Here is a 20772-nt window from a genome sequence, read left to right as displayed (position 1 = left end):
TGCCCCAAAACAAACTGAAGCAAACTGTGACAGCAGAGAAAGTAGTTTTGGGATAAACGGTACAGAAATAGATGTTCGTAACGCTTGAAGGCTACCATACCATTCCCTTGGTTTTGGCAGAGTTAATGACAAGTCCCAATCTCGCTGCCTCCCTCTAAAAAGGTACGAAGGCCTCCTCCACGGCCTTACAGTTGATACCGATGATAGCGATGTCGTCCGCAAAACCGCAAAACCAAGAAGGATTCCGTTAACGGTCTCAATCTGAAGAGCAGGATACGGGAGAGCATTTTAAATGCGGAGTTGAGCAACGTCATGCCTCGATAGTTGCCACATTCAATCGATGAGCCTTCTTATAGATAGGGCATATGAGGCCTTCCAGCCAGTCGTTCGGCATTTGTTCATCCGCCCAGATCCTCAGTATTATCTGGTGCCACGCCATCAGCTTTCAACCGCTGAATGTTGAAACGCGTCGCCCTTTCTGTGCGAGATTTCAGCACGTTCCTCAACCGTGCGCGGATCTTACAAACGACGAGATAATGATCAGAGTCAATGTTTGGTCCCCGAAAAGACCTAACATCAGTAACATCCGAAAAGTGCCGACCGTCAATCAGTACATGATCGATCTGGGAGCAGGCTTCTCCATTTGGATGCCTCAGGTGTGTTTTCGAATATTCAAACGTGGAAAATAGGAGCTACATATGGCTATTCCTCTGGCCGCGGCAAATTTTATCAGCCTCAGGCCGTTTTCATTGGTTGACGAGTGGAGGCTATGCCTTCCAATGACCGGACAGAAGAATTCTTCCCTCTCCTGTGCGTTTGCGTCTACGATGACGACTTTCACGTCGTTTTTTGGGCACTCGTCATAGATTCGCTCAAGCTTGTCATAGAACTCATCTTTGGCTTCATCGGATTTGTCGTTTGTGCTCCTCCATTGAAGCTCCTGAATCGCTGCGATTTCGACTCCCTGCCGCTGTTGTTCTCGAACAAGCAAGCCAGTCCGCGCCGGTTATTGAGAGATCGGACGTTCCAAGTTCCCAATTTCCAATCGTTTACCTTAATCTTTTTCCGTGTTCGTAGCCTAGGTCTTTGCCGATTGATCCGTTCCGTATTTCTAAATTCGTTGTTCGTGGTTGAAGAAAGGTTTCCGTATGCTACCTCACCAGGGTCGCAATACCTACATTCTGCTGATGGGGCTGCCATCTTAGGTGTAGCTGGCGGGATACAGCATTCCATAATTCAGCCGCCCACTCCGGGTCAGACGCTGTTGTACGCCGCCCCTAATATGGGGATACAGCCGCGTACGACACCCTTCCCAGTCAGCATACGACCATAGTTTCCACCGGGGGTTGGTTATGCGACATCCGCTTAGCTTACTCGTATTCCGGTCGGCACCACGTTGGGATAGGAGTTGCTGGACAGAGGCGAATGGCCACATTAGGGTCTCAAGTTACACGTGTCCAGCCAACCATTTACAGAATAAACCAGCAACAAATTACAGAATTGAACAATGTGTAATATCAATTTTTTTTTTTTGCTATTAAGTACTACTAAATTCATCTGACATCGACATTAGGTGCCTCGTCTTCTGTAACAGGGACCAATACCTTGATTGAAAATTTTTCCTTTTTTTCACACAACCGAAACATATTTTTTAAAAGTATCTCAAATAACTTCCAGGTTTGTCAATTGTACTGCTTTCGGCACGGCTAGCAGAGCATTCGCAAACGAACTATCCAATGTGCTTGCAACGGAACATCCAGCGGATAAGTTGACCGAGTACCGGCACCTTTGGGTAGACCTCAGTCACATGATGCAACAGTTAGGTAGGTAATCGCAGTGTATGCACGATATGGCAAATGAATCGGTCCGAGCACTAAACGAAGATGCATTTCCAATCGATTATGTAGATGATATTTAAACTCTTTATTCTAGAGGCACATATTAGTCGCTAATTTCATTACAGCCCAAGAGAGCTTTGATTTAAATCTGCATGCCCTTTTCTTCTTCGCCTCTCTCCTTATTGCTGCTGCTGCTGCTGCTGATGCCAACGACGACAATGACGATGACGATGAAAATAACGAATGGAAGGGAAAGCGTACTCGAACATGTACGGTATCTATTGTTTGGTGATTTTCTTCACCACAATTATCGCCACCTATGGAGCGTTGAGCGAAATTATCGAGCACGGGGCGACCTATAAGGAGGTCGGTTTATTCGTCATTGTTTTCTACTGTATGAGCCTGCTGTTCATCATCTGCAACGAGGCCCATCATGCCTCCAAAAGGGTAAGCAGTATACGTTGCCATCTGGATACTTGGTTGAACTCATTGTTTGATTATAACTTAATTATTATTCCCGCTTCGGTGTGCTCAAGGTGGGTCTCAAGTTTCAGGAACGGCTGCTTAACGTTAACTTGTCCGCCGTGGATAAGGCAACACAGAAAGAGGTGGAAATGTTTTTGGTTGCAATCGACAAAAATCCACCGACTATGAATCTGGATGGGTATGCCACCATCAACCGGGGACTCATAACTTCGGTAATAACATTTAGTTATTGTTATAGCTGGACATTACTAATAGCATAAACTTTATCGACAGAATTTGTCTTTTATGGCTACCTACCTGGTCGTCTTGATGCAGTTCAAGCTAACTCTCTTGAGGCAAAGTGCCAAAAAGGCTCTATTCACAGCATTAGCTGCCAATATGACTCAAACCAAGGCAGCGCCCTAGAAGCTCCGGAACCGGATAAAAACGTTATGATAGAGTGAATCAAAAATCTCATTCTTTCTCTCAATAAATTTTTCAAAATAGATTGCTTTCCAGTTTTTATTTTAAATTGGACAAATCCCTCTTAACACATTTTCCATTTTCTCATCCATTCTAAACACGCTTAGAACTTATTGAACTTCTTCTTGGCACCGGCCAGTTTGCTCACCTTCAGTACGTTGAAACGCACGGTTTTGGAAAGTGGTCGACACTCGCCAACGGTGACGATATCTCCAGCTTCAACATCCCTGGAAAAATAAATAAAATTAAATCAGCATTAAAGATATAATTCAAAAGAACTGCTCAATTCTAGTAAAGTAGAATAAACTCTTTTTCTTTAGTACGAGAATCGTTTACAGATATATGTTCTGGGTAACAGTGATAATCTAACATTATAGAGCTATTCGGTTTGTGTTAATTGGCACACAAAAAGTTCAAAAAAAAATCAAGAAACTCAACAAGGGTATTAGAAAAAATAGTACTAATAATCATTATTGCTTAAATTTGTAACGACTACTTGCATCCAAACAGCGACCGGTTCCAGGGAACCCTTGCGTGCTTCGAGAGTTAAGCCGCTTGAAAAATTACTATCGCAAGATTAAATAGCAACATTCCATAGGAATACGGAGTGCTACAGAGTGAACACTTGCTTTTCAACTAATTTATTGTAGCATAAGCAGAAACACTTACCTAAAGCACGGCGAAAGGTGCACACTTAGATTCCGGTGACGCTTCTCGAACCGATCGTACTTGCGGATGAAATGCAGATAATCACGGCGAATCACGATTGTCCGTTGCATCTTCATCTTGCGCACCACACCGGTCAGAATGCGACCTCGGATGGAGATGTGTCCGGTGAAGGGGCATTTCTTGTCGATGTAGGTTCCGGCAATAGCCTAGAAATAGTTGAAACTCGCATTAGTTTACACCATAAACCGTATGAATTTACAATTCGCATTGACAAAATGTCAGAACGAAAAATTGGGTTTAGCACAGAGTATCCTCATGTGGTAATCGGAAGACCATCGTGAAAGGGTATCATCATTACAAGCGCTGTAGTAAACCATTTTCCGCTAAACTCTTACCTCTTTCGGGGTCTTAAAACCAAGACCGATGCTACGATGCAATCGAAGTCCCTTCCTCTTGTTGACCTGTTTGCGGTTCAGGTTCACACCGATTTGCTTCTGGAACGCACGCTCGTTCTGTTAAACAAAAAAAAAACATTGGTTAGGTTCATCGGAATCTAAACAAAGCACTGTAAACAGTTGCTCGGGTACGATTCTAAACTGCTATTTACTAGCAATTTTCAGAAATGATTATATTTGGGTTAGAATCTGACATTCTTCACGTTGGTGTCAGCAGACCGTCATGAAATTTTCATCATTTTGAGACAATTTGCAGAAGATACAGGTAAACACCGGATGAATTTGACAGTGCATACACACATGTTTAAATTGACCATTTTATCACAAAATATGATAGCTCATGAATATGATCTTAATACCTCATGGTTTTACTTGTTATTTTCTAACTATGAAGTTAAGCAAACAACGAATTTCCTCGTAGAACGACAGAAAAATTAATGTTTCTAACCAGCAAAACAAAAAAGCAGTACCTGATCAGCCATCTTGACGTTGGGAAAGAAAGCCGGAAACTGGGAAACGCAAACACTGACACATTTGACAGCTGTTAAACGCAATATGTACTTCGCTTCAAATTTATGCACGCTTATTATGCGGTACTCAACAGTGAGGTAAATAACGTGACCCTCGTCTGTTGGTCTCATTTTTTTAAATTTACTAGTCAAAATAACTGACAGTATAATGCACAAACTTATGAATTTTATTTCTAGTTGAAGTTAAAAAAACAATAACATTAATTGTTACTTACAATGGTATCTCAACCACAAAAAATATCGTAAACCTAATATTTTAGACGAAAATTTTGATCGGCCTTCGTTAGTTTTGTATAGGCTGACCAGACGTACCGTTTTGAACAAGACAGTACCGTTTTTTCGACTATTTTTAACCGTCCCGTCTTTTTGTCATTTTGTACCGTTTTCGGATACTCCTTGAAAAATTCTTAAATAGAGCATTGCGTTGAAATTTTCCCAAACGGAAAATAAGTTTCCAAGCAGCCAGGATTTTTTTATATTACTGAGTACGTTTTGTGCCTTTCTGACAGTACCGGACATCCCCTCTCGTGAACTGACGAAAAAGTCCCTATTGAAAGTTGAGACCATGATAATTGTTAGTCAAAATCTCGATCATCTATGTGACAAATTTCAGGAACTCGTTGCAAAAAAATCACATTCTTCTACGCTAAATTTCATGGAACGCTAAATATCGTACAGAATCGGGTAGGTTCATCAAAGCAATGAATAATTGTTTGCATGCTTTGGTTGGTAAAATTTTTCAACAATTAATTTTATCATGTGTCCCGTTTTTCGAACCCATTTGTCCCGTTTTTATTCCGAGAAAATCTGGTCAGCCTAGTTTTGTAAAAGTTCTTTATTTTCATCGTTCTCTTACGATTAATTTCATTTGGAAAACAAACAAAATCAAATGGTTTCAGGCGAAATATCGATTATTGAGCGCTCGAAAAGTAGCATCATAAAAAACTAAATACAAGTGGACAAATTTTTCACAGGTGAGCGCCGATTGTGTTATCCTTTTTTGAAAATATTTCTGAAAATACTTTTGAATATATTAGTCATAGACTGTGTCGACGAAAGATAACTGCCCTGCTGTTTTGTTACTGAGGTATGTAATTAATGTATTTGATCAGTATTTTCGGTAAATCTGGCTTTTTCACAAAAAAAATCCCTCTAAGCGTGGTACGCAGTTGAAAAGAAAAGAGGTTTACGAAATTTTGCCCTTTTTACCAAACGGAATTTTGACAGCTGAGAATGCCTCACAGTAACGGTATCTGATGTCAGTGAGCGCAAAATTTTTGCTTTTTTTCTAGAACACTTTAACACACTTGTTTACCGCGATCTGGTGTGAGTGACCTGGGACTCCATTTCTTGCGCTTTTTCAGTTACTTATAAGTTGAGGCAATTCTTCACAATCTTTGAGTGGTGCATTGACTGTTGCATTCACTTCATTGCAACAATATGTGCTGCTTGGGATGCACATCATTCTTAGTGAATTTCTTTATTCCACTGTATGCGGGCAAAACTGCCGCGGAATACTGAAACGTCATCGCCATTTAAGACGCAAGTAAGAAAGAGATTCCAGATAAATGTTTACGAACTTAGCACGTGCGGTGGTGAGTTGAAGCTGACAAATTTTACAGTGCGCTTCGGGCAGCACGGCAGGTCAAAACTGGGTCAAAATCGAGCGAATAAAGAAGGGTTTTGACAGCAGTTAATGCGTTTCCAGGTCAAAACGAGGTGAGCTGGTGGAATAAAGACATTCGCTATCTGCCCTCTGAAATAATAATTCAATCAATTGCACACAAGATTTCGTACATGTACTTACTTACACCACAGAGAAGCAGACGTACTACTCCGTGCAAAATTTAAGGAACATTTTGCTTCCTACTAACTTGTGCGACACCTACTGGACATTTTCCGCAAAAAATGATTTTTCAGCCTTCTGCTGTTTTGGCAGCACGGCGCGCTACAACTGTGAACTGAGTTCAAAGGGAAAAAATCACAGGAAGGTTGTATGCAAAGCCACGACCGCAAGGTTGAAGTAGAATACTTTTACAAGAAAGATAACAGGGCTGCTTGCGTGTCATTAATTTGTCTAGTAAATAAACGTTGACCGTTCATTGGCAGTATTGTAGTTTCTTTTTGTTTGATATTTTGAATGAAGTTCATTGAATATTTTTAAATTTTGTGCAAATGAGAAGTTGAAGTGCTGCCGAATTGTAATATGCACATTTAATACGACGTCATTAAACGGGAACGGAACAAAGGCTACGGTTATGCATAACGCGAATGACGGCGCGATGCGATTCGTCTTACCGTGGTGAAATGTACAGCTCTTTTCAAGGCGAAGTAGAGCTATACATTTCAACAGATTTCGTCTTGCTGCAATTCGGCCGTTATTTGCGTTGTGCATAACCGTAGCCAAACACTAAGCGACGCACGTAACACGTAATAATAGTCAGAGTATGCATGTAGATAAAGATAATTAACATTGGATTATAGCGCAAAACGAGAAAATATCCGGACTACTTCGTGATTAGGGCGAAACTAGATAGGAAAACAAGCAAGGATTCGCGCTTATCACGAAGTAGTCCGGATATTAACTCTTCAAGTATTCATTTTTGTTCTTCAAATTGCTGTTGTTCATTTTAATATCTGATGAAATGTCTGCTTACTATCTGATAAAGCTCTAATATAGGCCAAATGATGCATTCCCAATTTACTAGGTCCATAACTCTGCCGACCGTGCTTGGGAAAGCAATCGTATAACGATCAATCAGAGGTCGAATTTTGTGTTTTGACAAGGCTTAAGGATTTTCAATAGTACAATAGTTCGAATGAAAAAATTGCAATTTCATGCATCTGGTAGGAATCTTAGAAGATTTTCTAATCTATTGCTGCAAGAACGGAGGAAATTCATCGAATACTAACCGATTTGTTAGCATTGGAAATTGGACATATTTCTCACTTTTTTCAGTTTTAGATTTTCGTTTCACATCCCTATGTAGCCGAACTTCCTGAGAGAAGTATTCTACTTCAAAAGCATTTTGCGGTTCAAAATCGGTTGCTAATTACAACCTTTGAGCCGGTCTAACATCGGGGGAATTAAGATACACGGACAACATGCACTGTGGAAGCTATTTCACAATCAGTAAATTCGACGGGTGCGACAGATTAAAATTGCCAGGATGCAACACAGAATGCTTGCTTGCGTAGAAAAAAATAATTAACTTTCAATGACTTGTTTATTCGCCTTCAAAAAGGCATTTTGATTTCCAAAATTGGATTTCCTGATGGCAATCATCATGCTGCCCCAACACGCGGGGAATAATGGCTGTCTGGCGACACACGCTGAGAAAAACCGCGCTGCTCCTGAGACGTGGTGACCAACCACAGGGCTAGTGCTGCTGCTAAGGAAGGACGACTGCGGTTGTCGCTGTCTAGAACTATTATGAGCGGCTCCGGCTGGAACAGGCTCTTATATAGGCCAAATAGCATGTTTTCAATTGCAAGGTATATGATCCTGTCGACCGTGCTTGGGAAGCAAGCATATAACTACCAATCAGAGGTCGAATTTTTCGTTTTGACAAGGCTTGACTATTTTCAATAGTACAATAGTGTGAATAATAAAATTACAATTATCTTATTTTGGGAAGAAAATTTTTCCAATCTATTGCTGCAAGAACAAAGGAAATCCATCGAGTACTAACCGATTTATTAGCATTTTAAATTTGACATATTTTTCACTTTTTTCGGGTTTAGATTTTCATTTCACATCCCTATGTAGCCGAACTTCCTGAGAGAAGTATTCTACTTCAAAAGCACGTCAGCGCCACCATCACTGCTGTTCCGCAAAACTGAAACTCACTTGAATTGACCGTAATTTTGATCCACGAAAATAAATAATAATAATATCAGCACAGACAAACAGACGTGCCACTCGATGACGATTTTATCGACCAGAAAAATAACGATTATTTTGAAATTTTGCTTAGTGGGCGATATTGCCGCTAGTGTCGCTATAAGCAAGCATGCACATTCATTATCAAAGACAAAAACCTTCAGTGATGCCACTGTTGTTGATTTAAGCAAGCGCGCACACCTATTAGCAAAGACAAAAACCGTGTTACGAAAATAAGTAAGTAAGCAATAAACTCACAGGTGGGCATAAGTGTAACGTTTCGGATAAGGACGAAGATTTTTCAGGATTTTTCTTCGAAGAGGCATGTCTGTTTGTTTGTGATTTACCGATTGATAACTGTAAAACAAATTACCGAACAAGCAATCCTGTTTGACTGTGTAGTGAGGTGCACTTTTACATAAAAACCTATGTTAGACCTATATTCCCAACAATAATTTACTGCTTTATCTTTTTTTTAGTCTGCAATAAATATCTCGTAAAGATAATTGTTCACATTAAAATCTATTGTAAAGGTGCCGCCACACGGAAGCTAATTCCCTTAGTTTCTAAGTCTTAGTTGATTGTAAAAAGCATTTTTTCATCACTGAATAGTTGGCTATGAACTATTCGGGCATGCCGGAGTAGTTCAGGGTCCTTATGTTATAGCTTTTGACAGTACAAACCCGCGTTATGATGAAAAAATGCTTTTTACAACTATAGCTTGTGAAAGCTTGTCTAGATTCAGAAAGCAATGTAAAAATATTAGTTTAAGCTAACTTTCAAAACTTAACGAGTATCTATATAAAAAGGTTTCGCAGCAAGAATTGAAAAACCATGCTGAACAGAATTTAAAACTGGATTCTAAATTAAAAAGTATAAATGCGTACCTACTTTTTCCCTTTCTAATCCTTCGTAATCTGAAATACGTAAACTCTCTTGTATGAAACTGGTTCAAATAGTAACCAGCTGGCATAACTCTTATAAAATGCATTCGAAAAAACTACATGATAACTTATAGCGAATTTCTTTATCCCACGGAGTCAGTGGAAATCTACGCAGGAGCGATATACCGATTTACGATGCAAGAAAAAGATGCCAGATAGCCCCAGATGGGCTCTACGAATAAAGAAATTCGCTATTAGTCAAATAAGTTGTACCGCACAAAAAAATAAGAACAGGTTTAACAGAAATCCATTTCGTATTGTTTTATTCATCGCTCAACGCTTCTACTTCAAACTTCCGCGACATTTTCTCCTGTCGGCGCTTCGTTCGATTTATCATTGAATCGTTGAAATTTTGCAGCGATCGTCGACACTCTTTTTCAATGAAGTTTCGTGACTGCTTTGGAAAGACTTCCATACAGCAAGTTAGTAACAATTCGACTACCTGCAAACTGGAGGCCGCGTTGGCTTGTTGTGTTGGAGATGAGGGTCTCGTTTGTTTCCCCGTCCACGTATATTTGGAAGTGTTAAGCAGAAGACATTCGATATTCTTCCGCAGATACTCATAGACGCTGTTCGTGGGTGCCTCGTGAAACCGATTGATCACTTCCTCGCGCACTTCTTCATCTGTCAGAATCTGTTCTTCGAGACGCAAAAGAGAAAAGTCGTCGCTGATTGGAAAACTAACAAGCCGGTTGAATTTTCTTTTTCGCTTTGTTGATGGTTGACCCTCGGTAACACTGGTGAATGACTCTTGTTGCGTTGTTGTGTCCCTCATTCCATTCTGCATTTGTTTCACATCTTGTTTGAGCGTTCTTAAAACAACATCCTGTTGTTGGAGACTAGCTAATAATTCATCTAGCTTATTTTCCACTTGATTGAGTTTTTCACCAATCCTATCCAGTTTTGCAGACGTTTCGTCGCTATCGTTGAGTAAAGTGATCTCTTCTTCAATGTTATTTTGTTGAATCAATTCTTTCTCGAAGATTATAGGCGTAGATTCTGAAACATTTCAATATAATCAACAAAGCTTGAATCGTATTAAACAAATTTTTTAAATTACCTTTTGCTGGCCGCATATGCTTTAAAAATACGACTTCCCCGGGTTTTCTTATGATAGGCGTTCTTTTTTGCGAAGGAATGTTTTCAACTAAGAACGGAAGTGAAGTGATTAAGGAACCAAACAGAAATAGAGCAGGGATTTTAAGAATAATTTACCATCAACTTCCTCCATAATGTATTAGATTTTTGACTGCAGGACAATTCAAAAGAAGCAAAAACTTATTATTTCCTAGAAAACTTTTCGCAAATAACAATCATTTAGTAAATATTATTTTTCTTCAATACACTGACAAGGATATGCGAATTCGAAACGCCACAAGCAGAGGTGCCAGGTTTATTTGGAAAAATCAAAAACTACTCGAAAACTCACAAAGTAAATATCTGCTCGAAGTATCAAAAGAAATCTTGCCAAACATGTGAAAATGGTTCATGTGCCATATGTAAAAGACTTAAGATTTCACGTTTTTCGATTTTTACCAGCATAATGCCTTGTACAGACTACGCCACCTATCACCTGATATCGCAAGATGATATCGGATATCACTTCGGGTGTTCAAACTACAGTGAGATGATATGGATTGAAATATGCTTAGGTAAAAGGGTTGTTTAGCTATTCGCGGATTAAATCGCTTAAAATTTTTAAATGAAGAATAAAAATTGCTTTCAACTTTTGATAAAGTTTCATAGACTTTTGCCCTTGTGAGCACCAGCACCACATGCATAAGACATGCGTAACATTGGCGTTTTTTTTCTGGTACACGTTGCCCCATAGTGCTACGTACCTCGTCCTGCCCAACTGCGCGACAAATAATGAACAAAATGAATTTTCTTTTTCTCGGCTTTATTGTACCTCAAAGAAAATCCCATAGGGAACTGTCAAACAATTATTTACATAATCAATGCAGCATTTTTCGAGTAGGAACGAGAGAAATGCAGGACTACGCAGGTACGCTACCTTCAAAAACTACTCAAACGGTGTTTTTATTCAGATTGTGGTACAATTCGAGTAGTTCATTTTGTACCAACTGTTTTGGAAGATTTCTTCCTGAGTGTTACGTAGTCAGCCTATACACCAGAGAGACGCCGAGACACTCACCGTTAAGGCAGCTGTCAACATCAAAACGGGCGATCTGTATAGTTTTGCATTGCCGTTATCCGTTTTGATGTTGACAGTTGCCTTAACGGTGAGTGTCTTGTCATTTCTCTAATGTATAGGTTCGCTAGTGTTACGTATGTCTTATGTTTGTGCCATATATTTGCTGCGTACCCAACATCTCAACGGGCCGTAGTTTCCCTGACAGATACGAAAAAGGTACAGCAAAAATTCCATTTAACTTGAAACGGTGGCAGAAAGAACACTCTCACTTAGAAAGAGATAGCATGATGTCAACCCCATGATGAGAACTTTGCACTCGGATTTCGAGTAGATTATTTTTAGATTTAAATCCCATTAGTCGATTTTCGTGCAGTTGTAGGAATTTTTCAAAATATCTGGCATCACTAGCGGTTGTTGACGTTTAGTTCACGATTTGCAGTCATTGTATTTCCGTAATCTGAGTTCTTTTCTGATTTTCGTGTGCTTATTCATTAATTCCTGCATTGACGGTTCAATCCGGTTACAAAATGAGCTCTACCGGACGCGAGGGACACTCTGCCGGAATGCAGATGTCCACCTCAAGCACGGTTCTGAGCCTGGCGGAGAAGCAAAAGTACATCGAAGATTACGACTTTCCGTATTGCGACGAATCTAGTAAGTACGAGAAAGTGGCGAAAATCGGCCAAGGAACTTTTGGGTAAGGTTTTTTAGAACAATGCACATTGAGAATCTTGATTTTAATGCGTACCCTTTTTTTTTATTATGAAGCGAGGTGTTTAAAGCACGCGAAAAGAAATCGAACAAAAAATTTGTCGCCATGAAGAAAGTTCTGATGGATAACGAGAAAGAGGGATTTCCCATCACTGCCTTACGGGAGATCCGCATCTTGCAATTACTGAAGCACGAGAATGTAGTCAACCTAATCGAGATTTGTCGAACCAAAGCCACAGCAAATAATCGATACCGATCAACATTCTATCTTGTGTTCGATTTTTGCGAGCACGATCTAGCGGGACTGCTGTCCAACATCAATGTGAAGTTTAGCCTGGGTGAAATCAAGAAGGTTATGCAGCAGCTTCTCAATGGATTATATTACATTCACAGCAATAAGGTAGGCAATAACAATAGATAGGAAACTGGAAGATCGTGTAATACTTCAATGTTTGTTTTTAGATCTTGCATCGTGATATGAAAGCTGCCAATGTACTTATCACTAAGAACGGTATACTAAAGCTAGCAGATTTTGGGCTGGCTCGAGCTTTCAGCATTACCAAAAATGGCCAAGCAAATCGTTACACTAATCGAGTAGTTACACTGTGGTACCGACCACCGGAATTATTGCTGGGTGACCGAAATTATGGTCCTCCAGTCGATATGTGGGGTGCTGGTTGTATAATGGCGGAAATGTGGACACGTTCACCCATCATGCAAGGAGCCACTGAACAGCAGCAGCTGATTTTCATCTCGCAATTGTGTGGCTCATTTACACCAGAGGTTTGGCCAGGAGTCGAGAGCTTGGAACTGTATCAAAAAATGGAATTGCCCCAGGGGCACAAGCGTAAAGTGCGCGATCGATTGCGGCCATATGTCAAAGACACCAACGGTGTTGATTTGCTAGATAAGCTGCTAATATTAGATCCAAAGGAGCGAATTGATGCTGATTCTGCTCTCAACCATGACTTTTTCTGGACTGATCCGATGCCTTGCGATCTGAGCAAAATGCTGTCGCAACATACGCAAAGTATGTTTGAGTATTTGACACCACCCAGAAGACCCGGCCCGGTACGGCAGTATACGCAGCAGATGGTCAACACAATGCAGGCGCGACCACAGGATAACAGCTATCAAGATAGGGTTTATTAAGGTGGTTTAGATGACTTCCGTTCAGCCGACTGAATATATTGCCCGCGTTTCCGTAGGCGTTAAACGTTATTTCTCATTACATTGAACTGTACACATAATTTTCGAGTTTCTATAAATATTATTCATCATTATATCATTATTTTAAATTTCACGGCATATCACCTTACCTTGCGTAATTGCTTGGGGACATGAAGCATAATGTGTGAATCATAGTTTTGATATTCTACGAGGTTAAGTGTTTAGTAGTTTATTTTTCTTATTTTTCAAAGTGCGAAAGCTAATTAAAAAGTTCAGTCCGTTAAGTCGAAAATAAATGTTTACTTACTCGTATAAGCATTGTTTGGAGGTTCAGAATAGTAGGCCAGCGAACAAACTTGTCACTGTCGGATAACAACATGACGTTTGCAAGCACTTCTAATGATGCCGAATGTTTCCTAGAAGATCACGAAGCGATAAATCTTCTTTCTTACAAGCATCAGTGCAGTTTAAGAAGTAGGCAATCGCGAATTTACATTTCTCCTAAATTTATTAAATCATCAATTCCAGATGAACCTCACTACTTGCAAAATCGGATCCCATCATCCGAGAGTTTGGTCTTCCGGGCTCGACAATGCTTTCTCATTGATCCAAACCACCCACAAACAAAACGTTTCTTCCAATCCAGCTACACGTACCGTTCGGAACTGATACGTCACATCAAGAGCGACTACTGGTTCATTATCCATCCGTTCAGCAGCTTTCGATTCTATTGGGAAATCTGGTTGTTGTTTTATATGTACACCATCACGATTCTTATACCGCTGGAAGTTTCATTTGCTACGGTAATGCGGCATTCAAACCAGGTCTATTACCGATCCGTCGCTCTTAATATGGCCGCAACCGCCGAGGTTGTGATCAATTGTATTACCGGTTACTCGAAGGATAAATATTATAGAAACATTCAGTTTAGTCCTTGGGAGATTTTCAAAAATTACCTCAAAGGTAAATTTATAATCGATTTTCTGTTCGCAATTCCGGTGAGTTTGCTGGTGAGAGTGTCTGGCATCGAAGCGCAATGGCTTACGATATTTTTGGATATATACAGTGTGATATTGTTTCTCAAATTATTAACAGTGTCGGTAATCTGGAGATATCTAATGAATATTTTTGAGGTTGGTTAACCAGTTTTTATCCGATTATTCAATATTTTTTCTGTTTTTTTTTGCAGAAGTTAAATATTAGTATGATAATTTACTACATTTTGCGGTTTATGATGATATCAGTACTATTTTTACATTGGTGTGCTTGTTTCTATAAATCGGCGGTAACTTTTAGGGATGACGTGAGTAAAGTTTTCGTAGCATTTAAAAAAGTATCCTTTTTTGAATGAAGCAACTGTTTACAGCCAGAGTATGGCCTAGATCCAAAATGGGATCAACATCAAGCCTATCTTTTGGATATTCGAAATGGAATAGGCGCTCGCTATGGCCTCTGCTGCAAATGCGTTTCGTACTATTTATTCAAAGGAAGTTTCGCTAAATCTGAAGAGCCACAAACAATTTTTGCAAAAATGCTGATTTCAATCTGCAGCGTTGTTGGATTCAGTTTCAATTTTTATTTGTTTCGTGAGTTTTGACGCTTCCTGAATACTTCTTTTTTACTGAAAATAATGTATTGCAGTACAAATATATAAACTTATTACTATCATGAGCTCCACCAAACGAAAGTATGCCGAGGCTGTCAGTGAATTGCAAGCATACATGAAAATAAAGCAGTTCCCGATGGAAGTGAAAAATAGATTGTTGTTTTACTATGAGAAAAAATTCGAAAAGTACTATTTTGCTGAGGACAAGATCCTGGAAATGTTATCAGGTACATAATTATAAATTTTTAATATCTCTAACATATAGTTTACACTACGATCTTACAATTTCTAGAGCCCCTCAAAACAAGGATATCTGAAAACAGTGCTCGGCGCTTCTTCGAACAAGTTCCAGTATTCAAGGATATCCCGAGTAACACGTTATTAAAATTGGTTCAAAGCATGGAGAAGGAAATCTATCTACCGAACGATATAGTAAGTACAACGACTCGATCATGATGCTTTCTTTTCTAACGAATCGTTCGAATAACACATGCAGCTCTTGAAGGCTGGAACGAAGGGCTCGAAAATGTATTTCATCTACACAGGTTCCGTTGCCATATACACACAATCGGGAAAGGAAATTGCACACATGTATGATGGGAACCATTGTGGCGAAGTTTCACTTTTCTTGAAGACAAAGGTATGTAAGTCATCTCTAAATTTTACTTGATATTGTTAGAAATCGATGGCTAGAGTTGGTAGGAAAATTCACCTCTCCGGGGTGTACTCTGAGATTCTGAGTATCGATCAAAATGGTAACTCATCGCAAGCTGGGTTAACTAACTAGATATTCTGGAACTGAGCACAGTCCGTTGTCATAGCTCCGGAGAACACATGATACCATCCGGATGAGCCCTGTTCTACTTTGTCAGCCTAGATGACTAGGTAACGAGGAGTTGAATATATCAGCTAAGTCCGGAAGCCCTAGTAAGGTGTTCACCGATACATGTTCAAATAACCATCGTTAGAGTCAGAAAGCATCAATAATACCAAAGAGACGAACCAGTCGAGGACTGAAAGTCTCTATAATAAAGGAAAAAAAAAATCAATAATACCTTACGATGATCCAGTGCTACCCTAAGCCTAATCTTCCGTGTTACCAAAAGTTTTTCTAAACTGACTTGAAATTTGGGACCGTAAGGTCAATTGAATCGAAAATATCTCGCAAAAAGGCGCAAACAGACATTCAGTTAGGATACGTAGAAACTTTGGAGAAGAGAGAAAAAAAGTTCGCAGCATTGGAGATTATTGTCTGTTACACAAGCTGTGCTAAAAATATCCAACCTGGCTATCTAACTAAAGCGAGATTAATAGTTAATATCTTGGGTAGCGAGTACGTAAATAAAAAAAAACATAGTTCGGTTGTACATAGATATATCAAAAACAATATTTTATGGATTCGTGAACTTATCATGCCTGCAACGGCACGATTGCTTTTTTTGGTGCTTATTTAATCGGTCATCCAATTATGGTACACTCAGCATAAACTAAAAATGGCCAGAGTTGCTGGTCCGGTTTCTGGATTATTTCCAATTCTCGCCAAATTTTATCAATACATCTAAATTTACCTATTTGTTCTCATACTCGGTTGTTGCGAACATGTTCATACAGCCGGTTGAATGAGATCGTGGTCACTGTTGTGTGAAAATATAAAGACAAACGAAATCAATACCAAAATTCTTTTAACTTACCTTATAAGTCAGCTCCAGGTATCCTTTGCTGTTCGCCAGCCAAGTTGTCTGCGTAAGGCAATGCAGGTTATCCTCCAATTGATCGAGCTACCTTGTCGTTATCGACAATCATGTTCACCGGGCTGTCGTCATCCTTACGGCATGTCCATCCCACCGACATCCTTACGGCATGTCCATCCCACGGTAGTTTTCCAATTTTCGTTGTTTGTTTGAGCGATGAGTGGTTCTCCCAGCAGCTGATGCAACTCGTGGTTCATCCGCCTCCGTTATAATTCACCTTCCATCTCTACTCCACCGCGGGATCCTCCGTTCGAAATCTGATTAGAGTAGATGGTCAACTTTGTGCGGCTGTGGGTTTTGTTCAAGTGGAGCGTCTTCCGGAGTCCAAGGTAGGCATGATTTCCTGCCCCAAGACGTCGACGAATTTCTCTGCTGGTGTCGTTGTCAGCAGCAACCAATGAGTCCAGGTACACAAACTTATCTACTACCTCGAATCACTACTAATCTGAATTCGTGGTGGGAGGTTGCTACTGTCTTCTTAGGAATTTCTTCCTCTGATCCTCGAAGTGTTCATGACCAGACCGGTTTGTCCGGCTTCAGCCTTTAGTCTGATGTATGTCTCCGTCATCTTCTTTAGGGTTTATCTACGATGTCGGTATTATTGGCGAAACCAAAGAGCTGATCAGACCTCCTGAATATCGTGCCACTCGTGTCGATACCAGCCCTACATATAACACCTTGCAAAGCGATGTTAAATAGCAAGCACGTCCATCACCGTGTTGTAACCCTCTTCGAGATTCGAAGGAACTCGCGAGTGTCCCCGAAACTCGAACTATGCACATCACCCGATCCATCGTCGACTATACCCCGTGTCAATTTATCCGGGAGTTTTATCGATTCAAAGTTTGTTCAGATAATCTGTGGACACGTTATATTCATGGCATTTCTGCAGGACCTGCTATACCGTGAATATCCGTCGCAGCGCGGACACCCATAAATCTACCTGGTATTGCGCATGATCTCGATGACGTTCAACCGTGTGATTTCACGGTAGTTGCAGCAATCCACCTAGTCGTTTTTTTGTAGTTGGGCACACGGTACCCTCCATCCACTCATCCTCCCATAAACTTGGCACTAACCCAGTGTTGCGCCTTAGCCAGTGCTTCGCCACCGTGTTTTAACAGCGCGCTGGGAAGTTGGTTAGCTAGTAGTAGGCTGGAATTCTGTTGTTTCCTGCGCGTACACCGAGATCTACTGACACTTGTCTTCGTCCTTTGCTACATCGCCGTCGCTAATACTGCTCCCATCTTTCAATCACCTCTTGTTCGTGAGAAGGTTGCCGTTCAGGCCACATGTCGGCTTGTGGCACGTAGCCTTTGCTGGAACTGATCAGCTTCTCGTAGAACTTTCGTATGTCATTACATTCGTGTGACACGATACAGTTTCTCTGTCGCCTCCAAGCATGAAGGATTGGTGAATGGCGAACCATAAGCCTTCCAGTTACTGAACCCCTACCTCTCTGTTGCGTTGGTAAGAAGATCGGGTAACCAACCCCGGTAAGATTACCGGTCGCATGCTGAGGAAGGGGGCTTTTTTGCGAAAGGAAGTTTCCTGGACATGTAACGCCACCACAAGCGTTCTAAGTGACGCACCCACAAGCATTATATCCAAGTCCTGGTTGTGTTCGCGAAACAGTAGCCCTGCCTCGGTCCTCCTGCGAGAAAGTTGGGTTGGTGATGGGTCTGCAAGTCTGCACCGCGAAAAACAAAAAGCAACGAACGCTATTACAGAATATTCGAACCAGAATAATTGACAAAGACCCACGAAAACGGACGAACGATGGATACTCGGAACTGATCTTTCAATATCCTAGGAAGTACCCGTGTACTCTCCGAAGAATTGAAAACCGCAAGTTCAAAATCATAGCACTGCAGGAGGTATGCTGGATAGGAACGATGGTGTGTACGTATAGGGATGGACACACCATCTACCAAAGTAATCGTGACACACATGAGCTGCACCTTTTATAGCGACGGGTGAGATGCAGAAGCGGATAATTGGAGGGTGACCGGTAAACCCAAGAATGTGCAGGTTAAAAATCAAAGATCGATTTTTTAACATTAACATTATAAACGTGCACAGCCCTCACCTCGGAAGTACTGATGACGACAAGGACGATATCGGGCGCTAACATCGACTCGAACCACTACCTATTGCACATACGCCAAAAACTATCCATTGTGAACAACATACGGTATCGTAACCCGACTTTATTACAAAAGTTCAAATCAATGGACAACGCAATTCTAATTCCCTAATAAAATAATAATAATAATAAACCCGACAAGGTATAAACTCGCGCGGCTGGAGCAACCCGAAGTCGCCGAAAACTACGCGCTTTCTTTCGAAGCTGCACTACCAGAAGCCCCTCTAGAGGTCTGCTGGAATACCGTTAAGTCGGCCATCAGCAGTTTCGCGGATGTCTTAGGTCGCGAAGTACCGAGTCGACGTAACGAATGGTTTGACGAGGAATGTCGGCAGTTATTAGATGAAAAGAACGCAGAGCGGGCAGTAGTTAATGCTGCGAAGAGCCACTCGTCAGAACGTGGAGTAATACAAGCAGCAACGGAGACAGCAAACCCAACTATTCCGGGAAAAAAGCGCCGCCCGAAAAACTACGAGAGCTGTACTGCCGTGATATGACATTGTGACGTAGATCCAAGTGATCAGTTTTTCAGTACGGCCCAAAAACGAAAGAATTTCTCGTCACTTTTGTATGGAAATGTATGCCAACGTCACTTTGTTTTTTTGATTTTATGCAATGTACGAACAAGTAATTACGAAAAGGAAGATACCACAAGATAGGTTTTTGAATAATTACCAAATTGGCATGAACAACTCATATCCCTGAAAATGGAGATCGAATGGTGTGGTGATCAAAAGGTGGAGACAGCACTTCGATGAACATCTGAATGGCGTACAGTCAGGAGACCAGAACAGCGACGCGGGAGACTGTCGGTGCATCAAGCGATGGAGATGTGCCATCGAAAAGCGAAGTTAATGATGCTATCCGGCGGCTTAAGAGCAACAAGGCAGCTGAAAAGGACGGTATTGGAATGGAGCTCCTGAAGATGGGCCAGTTGTCTGCGTCGGCTGATTGTCAAGAATTGGGAAACGGAATGTCTACCGGAGGAGTGGAAGCATGGGGTTATCTGCCCCATCTACAAGTAAGACGGCTAGATTGAGAAAACTACCGAGCGATCACTATTTTGAATGCCGCTTGCAAAGTGATAACTCAAATAATAATCCAGCGACTGTTACCAACAGATTTGTGGAAAGTTACCAGGCCGGCTTCATGGAGGGTCGGTCAACAACGATTAGATCTTTACTCCACAGCAGATCCTCCAAAATTGCCGCGAATACAGAGCCCCTACGCATAATTTCTTCATCGACTTCAAAGCTGCTTATGACACGATTGATCGTAAACAGCTATGAATAATACGAAGAACGGCTTCCCCGGGAAGCTTACCAGACCGATAAAGGCTACGATGGAGGATGGGTAGTGTTGTGTGAGGATTTTGGGTGGTCTATCCGACCCATTTGTATCCCGCGGGGGACTTCGACAAGGTGATGGTCTTTCCTGCCTGCTGTTCAATATTGTCTATAACTCATGTCTAAGCTAGTGAATTGTACAAAGAACCACGTGGATAGTTTTTTGTCTTTATTCTTTCAAGATAAGCGTTCCATAGTTATTTTCTACAAATTTAAGATTATTTTTTCTCTGTTTAAAGCGTCTGGTCAATGTGATAGCCATCGAATTCACCCAGGTTTTCGTGCTGCGAAGGAAAGTGTTTCTTGATCTGATCTCACCGGACAGCGTACTGTACCGACGTCTGGAGGATATTGCCAAAGAACGAATGCAGCTCGTGTTGCAGGAAGAGGAGCAGTACAAAAGTCACCTGCTAATGGTGAACGCTGGCAATGAATGAGGCATATTCAGGAAAAATTATTCACATTTAGTCGCCCTGGAAACGGAAGTCTTCTCAGGCACAGCGCAGCTAAATCTTTGCTTCAGTAATTCTGAATTGAATCGTCAATGTAATTGTTTAACAACATTTGGAAATAAAACAATCAAAATTCAACTAAAAATGCTTAACCCTCTAGTGCCCAAT

The 20772-nt window shown here is 40.9% G+C and overlaps 5 protein-coding genes across 8 annotated transcripts in view; 3 read left to right on the top strand and 2 right to left on the bottom strand.

Annotated features, from left to right (window-relative positions):
- Positions 1-2811, top strand: part of LOC129731350 (gustatory and odorant receptor 22) — a 28873-nt gene extending 26062 nt beyond the window's left edge. For 2 of the 3 annotated variants that reach the window (XM_055691250.1, XM_055691251.1), the window contains exons 5-8: positions 1678-1823; positions 2089-2285; positions 2375-2536; positions 2598-2811. In XM_055691250.1, the coding sequence (XP_055547225.1) occupies positions 1678-1823; positions 2089-2285; positions 2375-2536; positions 2598-2729 (637 nt within the window). In that variant the 3' untranslated portion in view covers positions 2730-2811. The remainder of the gene's footprint in view (positions 1-1677; positions 1824-2088; positions 2286-2374; positions 2537-2597) is intronic. The other variant, XM_055691252.1, reaches the window with a different exon arrangement.
- Positions 2812-4420, bottom strand: LOC129731352 (40S ribosomal protein S11). The gene is made up of 4 exons (XM_055691253.1): positions 4381-4420; positions 3851-3967; positions 3456-3661; positions 2812-3013 (listed from the first exon to the last, which is right to left on the bottom strand). The coding sequence occupies exons 1-4, from the start codon at positions 4390-4392 to the stop codon at positions 2890-2892; spliced, it is 459 nt and encodes a 152-aa protein (XP_055547228.1). The 5' UTR covers positions 4393-4420; the 3' UTR covers positions 2812-2889.
- Positions 4421-9502: 5082 nt separating this feature from the next.
- On the bottom strand, positions 9503-10644 carry LOC129729668 (uncharacterized). Its single transcript, XM_055688412.1, has 3 exons — positions 10483-10644; positions 10328-10414; positions 9503-10266 (listed from the first exon to the last, which is right to left on the bottom strand). Exons 1-3 carry the CDS (start codon positions 10496-10498, stop codon positions 9530-9532), a joined length of 840 nt encoding a protein of 279 aa, XP_055544387.1. The 5' UTR covers positions 10499-10644; the 3' UTR covers positions 9503-9529.
- A 1186-nt stretch (positions 10645-11830) lies between these two features.
- LOC129726838 (cyclin-dependent kinase 9) lies at positions 11831-13416 on the top strand. Its single transcript, XM_055683980.1, has 3 exons — positions 11831-12119; positions 12191-12533; positions 12596-13416. The coding sequence occupies exons 1-3, from the start codon at positions 11950-11952 to the stop codon at positions 13283-13285; spliced, it is 1203 nt and encodes a 400-aa protein (XP_055539955.1). The 5' UTR covers positions 11831-11949; the 3' UTR covers positions 13286-13416.
- Positions 13417-13654: 238 nt separating this feature from the next.
- Positions 13655-20654, top strand: LOC129726836 (potassium/sodium hyperpolarization-activated cyclic nucleotide-gated channel 1-like). Of its 2 annotated transcripts, none has more exons than XM_055683977.1 (8): positions 13655-13777; positions 13832-14436; positions 14493-14606; positions 14670-14889; positions 14945-15136; positions 15202-15341; positions 15415-15549; positions 20392-20654. In XM_055683977.1, exons 1-8 carry the CDS (start codon positions 13681-13683, stop codon positions 20587-20589), a joined length of 1701 nt encoding a protein of 566 aa, XP_055539952.1. In that variant the 5' UTR covers positions 13655-13680; the 3' UTR covers positions 20590-20654. The 2 variants fall into 2 exon arrangements, with proteins under 2 accessions (XP_055539952.1, XP_055539951.1); XM_055683976.1 differs by having other exon boundaries at positions 15406-15549.
- The last annotated feature ends 118 nt before the right edge of the window (positions 20655-20772 follow it).

The sequence above is a fragment of the Wyeomyia smithii genome, chromosome 3, assembly GCF_029784165.1.
Source record: "Wyeomyia smithii strain HCP4-BCI-WySm-NY-G18 chromosome 3, ASM2978416v1, whole genome shotgun sequence".
NCBI classification, from domain to species: domain Eukaryota; kingdom Metazoa; phylum Arthropoda; class Insecta; order Diptera; family Culicidae; genus Wyeomyia; species Wyeomyia smithii.
Note: the sequence above shows the minus strand (reverse complement) of the source record. Positions and strands in the feature narration are given on the sequence as shown.